This window comes from Gymnoscopelus braueri (genome assembly GCF_963280865.1).
Source record: "Gymnoscopelus braueri genome assembly, chromosome: 1".
Taxonomy (NCBI): Eukaryota; Metazoa; Chordata; class Actinopteri; order Myctophiformes; family Myctophidae; genus Gymnoscopelus; species Gymnoscopelus braueri.
The window spans coordinates 46,961,439-46,974,796 of record NC_137603.1 but is presented as its reverse complement, the minus strand read 5'-3'; the positions used below and the strand labels follow the sequence as shown (position 1 = coordinate 46,974,796).

At 39.4% G+C, this 13,358-nt stretch overlaps 1 protein-coding gene across 1 annotated transcript in view; it reads right to left on the bottom strand.

The window, feature by feature from the left end:
* Nucleotides 1-840: 840 nt before the first annotated feature.
* The window catches only part of tspan15 (tetraspanin 15), a 48,083-nt gene continuing 35,565 nt past the window's right edge, over nt 841-13,358 (bottom strand). The window contains exons 6-8 of the mRNA XM_080427290.1: nt 9,404-9,454; nt 8,950-9,066; nt 841-5,555 (exon numbers count right to left, since the gene is read on the bottom strand). Of these exons, the coding sequence (XP_080283416.1) occupies nt 5,382-5,555; nt 8,950-9,066; nt 9,404-9,454 (342 nt within the window). The 3' untranslated portion in view covers nt 841-5,381. The remainder of the gene's footprint in view (nt 5,556-8,949; nt 9,067-9,403; nt 9,455-13,358) is intronic.

Sequence of the window (13,358 nt, the reverse complement as noted above, 5' to 3'; positions counted from 1 at the left end):
AGTCACAGTGACATGCCTATATATATATAAATGTATATATATATGGGAGTATCAGGCTTGTTTATGGTTATGTTTGAGTCAGAGTGACGTGGCTGTGGTCCTGCCTATATATGTGCGTATGGATTTTGTTTATGGTTCTGTCTGAGTCAGTGATGTGGCCGTGGTCTGCTGGCTGGCCGGCTCCTCCCAGTAGCCAATTTTAATCGGATACTGCTTAATCCATCCATGTAATACACAATTTATTATTCCATAAATCAGTGGAAAGTCCAATCTACAATGATAAACCAGCACATATTTTAACTGATCACCATCAGTTATACTGTAACAGTATATGGCTCAATTAAACAATGTAAGACAATGTGATCTGAGCTGAATAAACAGTGAAGATCGTCTCTGCTTAATAAAGAAAGCCTGACGTTTCCAGTCCATAAACAGAGACTTGAAGCATCCTTATTGAGTGAACAATGCCCTGGCCTGCGTATATCTTGGTGACAAGGTCCATGTATTGTAGAGCCAATTGGCAGTGGTTTAATTCTATAAATCTACAGTTAAAACCTAGTGCTACAGTATATTTCAACTTTTCTAAGGCCACTGTGACACCAAGGAGTTCGACCCGGCTTGGTAAATATGCAGCTCTCAATGCGTGGCAATTTTATAGCCACACTTTATTTAAGAGGACAATGAAACACCAGTGCAACAGCACATACTACACATGCATGCACACACACAATCAATTATAGAACATTAGTATCTCAGTACTCGCTACATACACACACACACACACCTCTTACACAGCGTACCTTGGTCCTTAGATCACTACAGTCAAAAGGGACAATAGAACACAATACATAACTTTTATTTTGTATTACCTTCAATCATGAAAATACAAGATTGTCTACAGTACTTATGCATTTTTTTTTCTCCAAGTGTATACCCGTTTTCACTCCATAGAGACACACGGGGACTACAAATTTCACGCCCACTTTTGAGACAGCGCCGCTACTCCCGGTCCGTTAGAACGATGAACTGCAGCTGCCAATGCAATCCCTATGAGAGGATATGAGAATTAGCCTACTTTTGAAATATTCCTACATTAACTGGAGACGATATTGATTTAAATAAAAATATGTTTCCAAATGTATGGAGTGTCTTTGTCAACATATCTTCTTGTTTTCTTAATAGTTGATGTGTTTCACATTTAATTTGCCACTTTAATGAGTTACCCATAATGCTAACACAGCAGAGGGTAAACGGCAGACAGGCATTTCAGTGACATCACTGTCTTTACGAGTGCCGAGCGCCGACCAGTGGCGTACCCACTGTAGAGGCAGAAAAATGTGTCATTGCGTGCTTAATGTCCTCAAAGTCACGCATCCAACAAGCTTTGAACTGAGCAGATTGGACCTTCTGTTCCAGAGATAATGACCAAAACCTATTGAAAACGGACACTTTCGCCAGTTTTCTGGGTATTGAAAACCTCAAGGGATGCGTCCGTGACGTATATGCGACCACTTAAACTCTGGATCACCGATGCTAGCGGTTTTGACATACTGATGGAGTATATTATAGTATATTGTGGGTAGTATATCGAGATGAAAGATATGGGACATTAAAAAGGACAAATTAAACAAATGGGACAGATTATTAGAACACAAAAAAAATCGCTACAGCCTCAGTAGTTAACCAGTGAAATGACGGTATTTTACAATGCCTCTCATAGAGATTGCATTGACAGCTGCAGTACATCGTTCTAACGGACCCCGAGTGTCAAAAGTGGGCGTGGATTTGTAGGCCTTCCGCTTCCGGCCGTGTGTCTCTATGGGTTGAGAGCCACTTAACAGTGCAATTCAGAGTAAAACAAGTTTGATGAACACCTAGCCAAAAAACTATTATTGTCTATTGTCTCTCTATGCTGTAAGGCACTTTAGATGAACTCACCTGACAAATGACCTTCATAAGTGGCTTACAAAAAATTATAATAACCGGGCTAAAATATCCCGGTGACATTTATAACTTTTACAGAATGAACAAAAACAACTTTGGATACATCTGTTAAAGCTTTCTAAAGTTAAACATGTTTTAGGGTCTCTTAGAATTGTATTTCAAACTTATATTCTGCCAATGCTTTTCAATGGGAACGGAGCAGTTTATTGCCATTCGCGGATTTCCGCAAAAAAAACCGCTCCGTTCCCATTGAAAATCATTGGCAGAATCCGCCGCATTGGCAGTATCAAAGTTCAGTGTGACTGCAACCCTTTCTATGAATAATGTCTGTGCAATGTAGGTGCAGAATACTAGTGCCACCGTTTTCTGTTTAGTTCTTGATGAGGAAAAAACAGCAATGGACTGAATGAAATGTAAAAGGAAGATATTCCTTCTAAAACTCAAAAGAAGGTTGCATCGGCACTTTGGTGTTGCATGAATAATGGTGATGTAGAGTCAGTAAAAAATAATAAAAATAAAGATTCAAATGTCCCACTTCACACCAAGTAAAACAAAACACAATCAAACTCCAGTAGCACATTATGTACACAATACATGCCTTCACACCAAGCAAAGGGAAACAATCAAAATCCAGTGGTACATATGTACACATAGCATGTGTGGTCTGTGGCACTGTGCTCTCATTCAAAAATTACTACAAAATCCCCATAATTTTATCATTTCAATCTAAGGAACAAAAGAAACCCCAACAACCCAAAATATATACATTATCTGTATCCCAGGTAAAATGGTATTTATACAGTAGTGTACACTGATGCTTCATTTGACATATCAATATTTAAACCTGAGATGCCATTTCTTGTCAGTTCCATTACATCACCTATTAATAGTTGGAATGTCATAAGGTGTGGTGAGAATAATGTATCCTGTGTTAACCTTTACATGTGTACATGGCTGGTGCATGAGCAAGCTTGACATTATATAAGCTTTAAAAAGATCACTGTGAATGTGAAGGGTCAGTCCTTTGTTACATTGTTAAGGCAACAGACAGAGAAGCTGCTATTGGTTTTGAAAATAATGTTTGAAAGCATGCCACTAAGCAAGCAGTAAAACAGAACAGGTACAGTGCTATGCCTGTACCTGTTCAGTGGGCTCTTTGAAAAGCACTGAAGCGGTAGAACTAGTGGTTTTATAATAACTCTCAGGGGGGAAATACATCTTCACAACAAATGTTCTAACTTTGCCATGGAGCATGTCAAAATACACAATTATTTTGAATCAAACCACACTGTGTGGGCGATTTCCTATCATCGCTGGCGGGCAGAAACATTGTATCTCCTTATTTCATCTTTTTTTCATAAATGAATGCCCCATTTAATACTTTGTTGTATGAAAGTGTCATGCAAACATTTTAAATATAGCTGATCTACAAGCTAAAAAGTATAAACAAAGAGCTTGTGACTTAATAACTACAGTTTTGGACATACAAGGTTGCCGCCCGACTGCGACGATATGCAATTCATGTAAAATGCTAGCTTTTCATAGGTCTACAATGAGTTACTCCACCAGCACCCATCTTTGCATGGAGCTATACAGTAAATGCTTTGACAACACACCGTATAAGTTTTAGATATCAAATCATCTATAAAACTTCACTTGGTTCTACATAGTGGTTTGGTGTGTAGTTAAGAGCCAGCTCCTGAGTGTACAGAAGTGGTTAGATAGGAGTCAACAACAGTCATACAGGAGTGGACTCTTAACAGACGCCGCATTGGCCACTATGGGATCGTAGGTCAACGTCACTGCCAAGTGGCAAATTGGCAGGGGCAACTTGCCATAACGCCACTCTAAGAAATATGCCGTATAGAGTCGTATATTAAGTACCCGGAGAGTAAACCACCTTCTGTTTTATAACTATTATTGTTACCATCTAAGTAAGATAAGGTGTTTTGTAATGGAAACCCACAATTTTAATTTAACCAACTATTCTGTATCATAACATCTGTACATGTTTAGCATTTGTAACGATTGAAAATCGGCTGAAAATTCAGCGGGTGATGATGATTTTTGTTGTGGAGAGAGCTCCTCCTTCAATAGACATACATGGGGCATACATGCATTAAGAGGCGTGGCTTGCTACTGCCAATATGGTGGCAGCGTTGACGCATTTCTTCAATAAACAGCAGCAGCCAATGCTACAAGTATACTGTATATCTATGGGTTAGACAGGATAATATACAGAAAGTTTCAGAAACGGCAGTGGTTCTAATGGGATCCCATCTATGGGTTAGATAGGATAATATACAGAAACAGTAGTGGTTCTACAGGGATTCTAAGACGGCTCTTTTTTTCTAACAGTGCCATGCCATGTATTTCACAGGTACTTGGGTTTAAGTGGTTATAGGGAGGTAGTACTACTAACCCTGACGATGGGTAGAGAACGCTGTGGTGTTGCTCTGGATTGGTCCAGCTGACATGACGACACTGGAACCCAACGCTAGAGCAACACAACACTGTCATTTTTAAACACTTATACTTTTAAAAGTATTTTTTTCAAAAATAGCTAAAATAGCTGATCAATTAGCTCAGTTCGCGTTGCATCGTTATACATTGTGAGCTTGTAGATCTGATATTTTGGCTATTTCTTATTAAAAAATAAAATGAAATAAAAAATAATAAAATAATCATAACAGTATGTGTATTATGGCACAGTACAAAGACTAGTTTCCGTGCTGTGTCTTTAAGCTGGTTGGGTCACAGTACAGCAACACATTCAAAATACACTTGAGCCATTGCGTATTATTCCATTAGAGCTGGGGCAACCACTGTAAACAAGTCTCTCTTGAATGTTGTACAGTACAACATAATAGGAATCTTGTAATGCTAAACAGTCTCTGTCAGATGATCTTGCTCTGCCTTCTGACAGCTGAAATGAGGATAATACAAAAAAGTCCAAACATTTCCTCTGAGGAGTGGAGTCACAAATGGGTTGGTTTCCAAGGTTATCTTTTGGCACTTGTGCTTCATCTAATGTTTTTAATGAATAGAAAATAGGGGGGTGGTGGTGGCAGTGCGGGGTTGACAAATGACATGTCTTGTGCTTGATTTCAATCAGCCAGGGTGTCAAAATGATGTATTTCAACAGAAAGCATTTCTTGCAGTTGAAATTAAATTTTTGTCAAAACGATACCTGTCAAAGGCGATGTTATAGTATAAATGTGCCTGCAGATCTACAAGCGAAATCTTGAAGATCTGCTTTTTTGTCTATTTTTGAAAATGTTTGCCCATAACGACATGCCCAAAACTGGGACTCCATGGTTAAAGTGGGGTTAACTGACTGAGCCACCAGGCCGCAAACACAGAGAGGCTCGAATGAACTCAACAGCTTTGAATGTAAGTGGAGGTGGAGTCTGTTGTGAATCTGTTCTTCATCTCTGTCAGTCCTCATCAGGCAAACACATGCACCACTTGGACACGCGGCTCTGCTTCTTGCCTCCGCTCTGTGGTTGGTGTAATGGCTGTCCGTCAACTCGGTCCATGTAGTGGCCGTACATACTGATGGAATCTTCCACACGGGTGATATATAGCCAACTGACGATCACGCCAAAGAACTAATGAGAGATTGGAACAGAGGGGAGAGGGATGAAAGCACAGAGAGAGAGAGAGAGACAGAGAAATTTAACTAAACAAACTAAACATTACGTTTAGGACCCTGCAGAGGGTGGTAGAACGATGGAGTTACTAAAGAAGAAAGATGCAGACATCCCTTATGTCCCTGACATATCTCATGTGGCTTGTCAGCTTGTTAACTCATTCACTACCAGGCTTATTTCAAGCTAGTTGATCCATATGCCAAAGGCATTTTGGGTCAAACGGAGAAAAAAAATTCTCCGTTTACATTTTAACATTGAAGTGGATGGAGAATTAACTTTTTGAAAATCGTTTTCTCCTAGTTCCTTTGAGATTCAAAAGAAAAAAAATTACAAAAAAAAAAATATATATATATATTCTTTTTTAGGAGACGTCAAAAGACGTCATTGGCACTAATGGCACACTGAAAACGGCCGTCAAAAGACGTCATTGGCACTATATGAGTTAAAAGCTGCTCATTAACACATTTACCGCCGGGCCCGTAGTTCTACGGGCCGTTAAATCCAACGGTTAAGCGCCAATCCCGTAGCCTACGGGCTGTGGTGCTTTTTCCTTTTTTTCGAATTTTTTTTTTTTTTTAATTTTCTAGGGGGACCATTTTCAGTGTAACACCACCCGATCTCGACCGGAAGTGCGATCACGTTTTTTGTTTCCCGTCTGTCTCCATTCTAAGTCGTACACACAAACCCCTGTAAAAGCCCCTGTAAACATGTAGTTTTTCATCCTCGCATTTCCCATGTTAACTTAAACGGTCAGAACTCAAACATGGCGGCTCCGTTTGACACGTGGTCTTCACTGGTAGAAGCAGTGAGATCTCCGCGATGTTTACAAACAGTGCACAGCTCAATCTTAAGGATTTTAACAAGATCTGTGGCGACGTGAAAAAAACAAAAAACAACAACAAAACGTTGGCACTGGTGAGTACATTATGAGATTAACCTCTGGCGGTCAATGTGTTAAAAACAACAGAAGTCTGGGGGTGGAAACGATAGATGACTGTGTGCAGCATTATCTCTGCATTTTGTTTACATGATTGTGTGTGTTTACGAACACTTATGGGGAAGTACAGGATGCGGATGGCAAATTGTGTGGGCACATGTACTATAATGTAAGTGAACTGCGGGTATGTTAAGTAATGGTGTGTGGTGTGTGTGTTCTGCGCACGCGCGTACGTGCGAGAGGGTGCGTGCATGCGTGCGCATGACTGTGGTAACATGTGCAGCACTGAATGAAGGGTGACAACTAGCTGTGTTCTTGCACACATGCTTGTTAATGATTTGTGGGGTTATTATGACAAATTACCTTGCTGAATGTGTGCGCTGCATCATGAGGGAAGTCATAAAGCATTAGATTATCATGTCACATCAATTAACTTGGTTAGTTTTGAATGTAAATGAATGTCTCTGAATACAATATGACTACTCTCAATGACTTTACATTCCTGTAAGAATTCTGGATCCAAAATGTAGTTATTTAGTCACAAGCTCTTGTTAATACATTAACTAGTTAAAGGTAGGGTAAGTGATATTTTTGGGTACATTAATTTTTTTTGTTAAAAAGGTTAAAGTACTATATTCTGATAGTAATCATTGCTACAGAGCGTTTGTTCGGTCACAGGGGTCTCTCTTTAGTAAACAGAATATAGTACATTTTCAGGTAGGTGACAACATTTAAGCCAATCAGGGGAGAGCACTGAAAATGCATTTTCTGTTTATTTAAGAGCTGGAGACACATGGGAGACCTCCTTTTACTGAACAAAGACTCTATAGCAATGAGTACTATCACAACATAGAGCTATTTAACACTTATTTTAACGAAAGTAAATCACTTACCCCACCTTTAAATATTTATAAAATCCACAGACAGACTAACACACTTTCAACCAGGCAAAATTTCCAATACCTTTCTAAAATAGCCCATCTGCAGGACGCCGATGGCCGAGTGGTTACCACATGTAGGGCATAGCAGTGGCGGCCATTTTGTGGTGCCACAGATAGAAAACCCATATTTTTTTCCCATAGAGATTTCTGAAAATATTTACATACATTATTCTAAGCCTGGAACCAAGCCATCCAGGCTCCTGGTGAATCATGACCATAAAACATTTGATTCTGTGTCAAAAACATATGTGAATATTAAATTATTTAATATACTATATTTAATAAATACCCTTTTTTTTGCGGTTTTCAAATATTATTCATGGTGTTTCTATCTGTGGCACCACAAAATGGCCACCACTGCTATGCCCTATAGTCTCTGATGCAGCCTGACAGAGTCCAGGGTTCGATTCCTGAGCCCGACGGACCGTTGCTGCGTTACACTCCCCCAATGTCCTGTCAATCTACACTGTTCTATTGACATAAAGGCAGAAAAGCCCCAAAAATATTAAAAAATAATGATAAAAATAGACCATCTGCAAGCTCATAGCATGTCACATCGCAACACGTGAGCTCAGCTGTAAATTGCATATTAGGGCTTAAGTGGTTAAAGAATGACCAATAGAATTAATTTATGAAAAGAATGGAGGTTTCTACCCAACAGCGACAATACCCATACCCATTAGGTCTAATGATGTCAATAAATATGCATGAGACAGCGGTTGCTTCTCCAGCTCCAGAAATCAATTTGCTCTCACCAAGGACTCGCAAAGCGAGTGTGGGGCAGCACACCCATATCACTTAAATTTGAAATCACTACTTTTATTGACTGGTGATACAAACAATTAATCAGACTTTGCAGATTCCCGCGAAATATGAATGACAAAAATCTGTTCAGAATCATGTGCAGGATTGTACCGACATACTACTGTAGGAGCTGGGAGGGTCGCATACATAAATGATACGGCCATGCTTTAGGCTATTAACATTTTAACTTTACGTTTGTCCTATGACAACATGCCACACTACTTTTAGATGTGTTCAGTGTCCCAGGATTTGTCTAAACCACTGTACAATTGTATATCTGCATGTGTGTGTGCGCCCGGCACAATATCCTCATCCGTAGTCCAGTGATACTGTGTGTTGCTATTTCCCATTGAACAATTATTTATACAACATGGTCCCCGTTGCTGCTCATCCCCACTGTTTGTCTAGGGAAGGTGTAGACAACCACATGTCCCCTCCGAGACACATGCCTGCTTCTTTTCTCCTGACAGTAAGGAATTTACTGTAACTGGAGGACCGAACACGTGCAGAAAAAACTCCCAGCTCCACTCCCTGCTGAACAGTCTTGTGTCAACTCTAAGTGTGTTAGTTTCGCACCCGAGAAAGTAGCATCAGTATTGTTACAATGGTCTTACAGGTAGGTGTGTGTGTGTGTGTGTGTGTGTGTGTGTGTGTGTGTGTGTGCGCACACCTGTGGCAGCAGTATCCCGAGCAGTAGTCCAGCCATAGTCTTATAGTTGTCCATCAGCCAGATGAAGACAGCGTCAGTACAGCCTCTGATGTGGATGATATCGACCACGTCCAAACGCTACAGGAGACAAAGTCCTTGGTTGTAACTTAGTTGCTTTATCACATGTAGCTACATCACTTTTTAAACAGCATCCACACAGAGAAATTAATAATCAGTCAATACTTTTCCGCAAGACTTACAGGATTATGTCAATCTACAAATTGTTTAATTGTTCTTCTACTTGTCTTTTTATTATTATTTATCATTATATATATTATATATCATTTATTTTATGTCAATGCAGTGCATGTTTAACAATACAAATAGGAAGCTCAGGCTATTCGTTGCATGGCGGTCTAAACCTGTGGGAGCCCCACAGGGGGTTAGAATACATTGTGAGTCATAGAAGTCTTACCTCTTTATCTAACACTTTGTATCCACACAGAGTGTTCACTACTTCATTAGGCTGGAAAGAGAGACAGACGAGACAGAGAGAGACAGAGACAGAGAGAGAGAGAACACAAGGCAGAGGAGGAGAGACACACCCAAGGGAGATAGGGGGAGAGAGGTACAGAGAAAAGATGAGATGTTTAGGGAGGAAGAGAGAGGGATGACGATTAATCAGATACTGTAGATCCAGACGCCTCCGCACAGCTTAGATCGGCAAGATGATTCTCACTGCAGAAACACTGAACCATGTTCTGATTGGGTCACTTTTTTGTAGGTAAAAACAGCACCACGTCCACTACAGACTACAAATGACATGACCCATACATACATATCAAGAATAGACCCAATGCACACACACTCATACCACAGGGGAAATCAGTTCTCTCCTGCCTGTCAACGTGTACAACAGTGTGACATAACTGCAGAACACTGTTGGTATTTGTCCTGGGAATGTATATCTGTGTGTTTACACGCATTTGTATTACTGCTTACAGTATGTACATGTATGAGTGACTGTATATGCGTGTCTGTCTGCATTATCTGCCTTTGAGGTCATCCAAGCCCGACTTTGAGCTTACTGTTTTCCATAATCAAACATGATAAAGAGGCAATCTCCTTGGCGCGGTGGCATGAGCGCTGCCAGCAGGCTCTCCGTCTGCCAAGGATTAGCAGGAGGCAGACAGACATAGAGGAACTGTTGGAGGAGTGAAGGTTAGGTGGAGGAAATGACTACAGTACGCTAGGTTTGAAAGAATCAATGAAATGTTTGTGCACAGCGGGGGGGAAAAAAACAACATTCTGTTAAAGGGACAGTGCCGCCAGAAGTCCAAATCTCCATCACTCGCATAGACGTTGACTATGTTTTGAAAGACAACTGTGCATGCACAAATGTGGGGTTAGAGGTAAGTGTGCAACTTAAGTCTAGGAGCTAACAGACTCATGCTTCATTGTTTTAATAATCTACTATCAAGAAACACTGTGCTAAGTACTCACACAAGAGGAATGAGGTTAAAACAGAGGTGAACTTGAATACACTCACACACTTCTCTACCCGTCCTCCCACTTTTTTTTACAAAATTTGAAGTGGCAAATTAGAAGTTGATTCAAACCTACTAGACATGTAACCTTGTACAATGCTACATACTGTACAAGGTACAGTACAGAGCATTGTTCCCTCAGCCACAACGACGAGACATACTTTAACCCATTGAAGCCGGGAACACATCTGTGTCATTTTAAGATTTCTTTGGCTATTTTTGAAGAAAAAAAAACATGAAAATATTTCTGGAGGTCCCTGGAACAACATATTTTGAGATGGGGATCCACGGCCAAATACATATAATTATGGGTGGTCCTTGACATGAAAAAGCTTGAGAACCACTGATATAGCAACAGAAGTAAAAAAAACAAAAACTGTTGGGAGATATTTTGCAGAATCCCCAGAAGCAAAGATTTGAGTTAAAAAATTTTGCTTTGAAAAAAAATAATATATATATTCAAAGAAAATTAATGTTCTACATTTTTCAAAAATAGCAGATCTACAAGCTCATAGCACGGCACTTAGTGCCGCACTTTGAGCTTGCATATCTGCTATTTAAGAATAGGCAAAGAATGACACTAAAATGACACAGATGTATTCCTGGTCTTAATGGATTAAATATCTTCCCCATCAGAGGGGAGAGAGAGAGAGAGAGGCATTTTGCCACATAATGGCATAAATAACCCATTTTGAGATCGATTCAGGGAAGGAACTGCAGAGGTTGAGAGAAAGAAAAAGAGGGGAGAGTTGGAGAGAAAATGGCAAATGGGGGCATTTACATATCGACTTTGTCCAAAACGTTTTACAACGTGCATTACATTCACCCTTCGACACACCGATGGCAGAGGCAACATGCAAGGCACCAACCTGCTCATCAGGAGCAGTTAGGGTTCTTGCTGAAGGACACTGCGACAGTAACACAGGAGGAGCCTCACACGGGTCGGACGGGGAACCATCCAATTCCCAAGCGGCCGCTCTAGCTCCTGAGCCCCCCCCCAACAACAGTACACACCTGTAATTATATTTTTTAAACCTAATTTTGGAACTAGGCAGGAGGATTTAACCCATTAAGACCAGGAACGCATCTGTGTAATTTTAAGGTTTATTTGGCTATTCAAAAATAGCAGATATACAAGCTCATAGCGTGGCACCGAGTGCTTAGCTTATAGATCTGCTATTTTTTTTAAATCTTGGATTTTTTTCTAAAATCTTTGAATATATATATATATATATATATATATATATATATATATATATATATATATATATATATATATATATATATATATATATATATATATATATATATATATATATATATATATATATATATATATTTAACATTTGAAACTCAAATCTTTGCTTCTGGAGGTCCCTGGAACAACATATTTTGTTCCAGGGACCCCCAGAAGCAAAGATTTGAGTTAAAAATGTTGTTTTATTTTGTATCTTCCCTTTGTGAGGATGTCTTCCATGTGTAATTGTTGTGTTAGAAATTTAGGAGATTAGACTGCATCGTGTTTGCCAGTGTTAGAAGGCGCCTCTGAGAGTGAGTGAGTGAGTAAGTGAGAGAATGAGAGTGAGAAAGAGAGGTGGTACCTGATCTTCCAGATGGTGAGATAATAATAATAATTGGTTCCCAGACTACTTCTAGTTAACTCATTGAGTGCCATTAACGTGTTTCACGTGTTTTAGCGCTATGGTGCAACGTGCCATTAACGTGTTTCACGTGTTTTTGAAAAAAATCGAAAAAAACTAAAAAAAACTAAATAAAAAAAAATCTTCCTGAACCCAAGATATCATTATCTGAAGATTTGCAGCTCCATCCACTCCTTGTTTAACTTATAACTGAAAAAGGCTGTATCTCGCTTCCTAAGCACTTTTGTTTTACTAAATTTTTTATTTTAATAAAAATTGTAATGGCCAGAAATAGATATTAATAATTATGGCACTCAATGAGTTAAGATTGAAAGCAAAAACAGGCAGTCACAGGCAGACTTGGCCCCCAACAGATGATGGCGGTCATTGGATTTCTCACTAAATAGTGCATACAATTATGTACTTCTTTTCAAAATAAATTATTTCACTGAATGTGTATTAAGAGAGTAGAGACAGATGAGCCTTCTAAATACAGGATTCGTAATGATGCTTATAGGACTATTCTGGCACCACAATGTCACCATGTAATGGTCTTTACTCACAGTAAAAGGGGGTGAGTAAAGACCATTATACAAAAGTTCCAGCGATCTAAAGGAATAAATACATGGTCTACTTTGTGTACCATATGCGTCCAAAAATGTGAATACAGTACGTACATGTATGTGTACATACATACATGTACATCTTAGAACTCAGTGTTAATGCATGGAATTAAAGGTTTCATGACATTCAGTTTTACAACACATTAAAAGTATATCGTATATAAAACGTTTTAACTGAAAATTCCACTCCAGTTATCCATTGCAGGTGTTTTTCTCTCACATTTCTAAAGCCTTTTCAACTGCGATGAAAAAATAAATCTTTGCCTGCGGGTGTCCCTGTTGAGGGATTTTGCCTGTCAATCATCACCTCTGCTCCGCCCCCCCAAAGGAAAGGATAGGGGAGGGGAGGGACGAGGAGGAGAGTGGGCGGGATTAATGGCCTATGACTTCACACTCCAAGGGCCAATCTCAGATTACTTTTCAGCCTAATTATTCAGAAAACCCCAGACCACAGAAAATCCACTGAATGTTCAAAGTTCTGTTTTTTGGGGTGTAATTGAGGTCATAAAACCCCCCAAAAAAACTACAAAATAAAAAAAGTTAAAATGAATGTCATAGAACCTTTAAAGTCCTCAGTGTTAATGTATAGATTTGTAACTCTAAGGGTGTACAAATGTAAT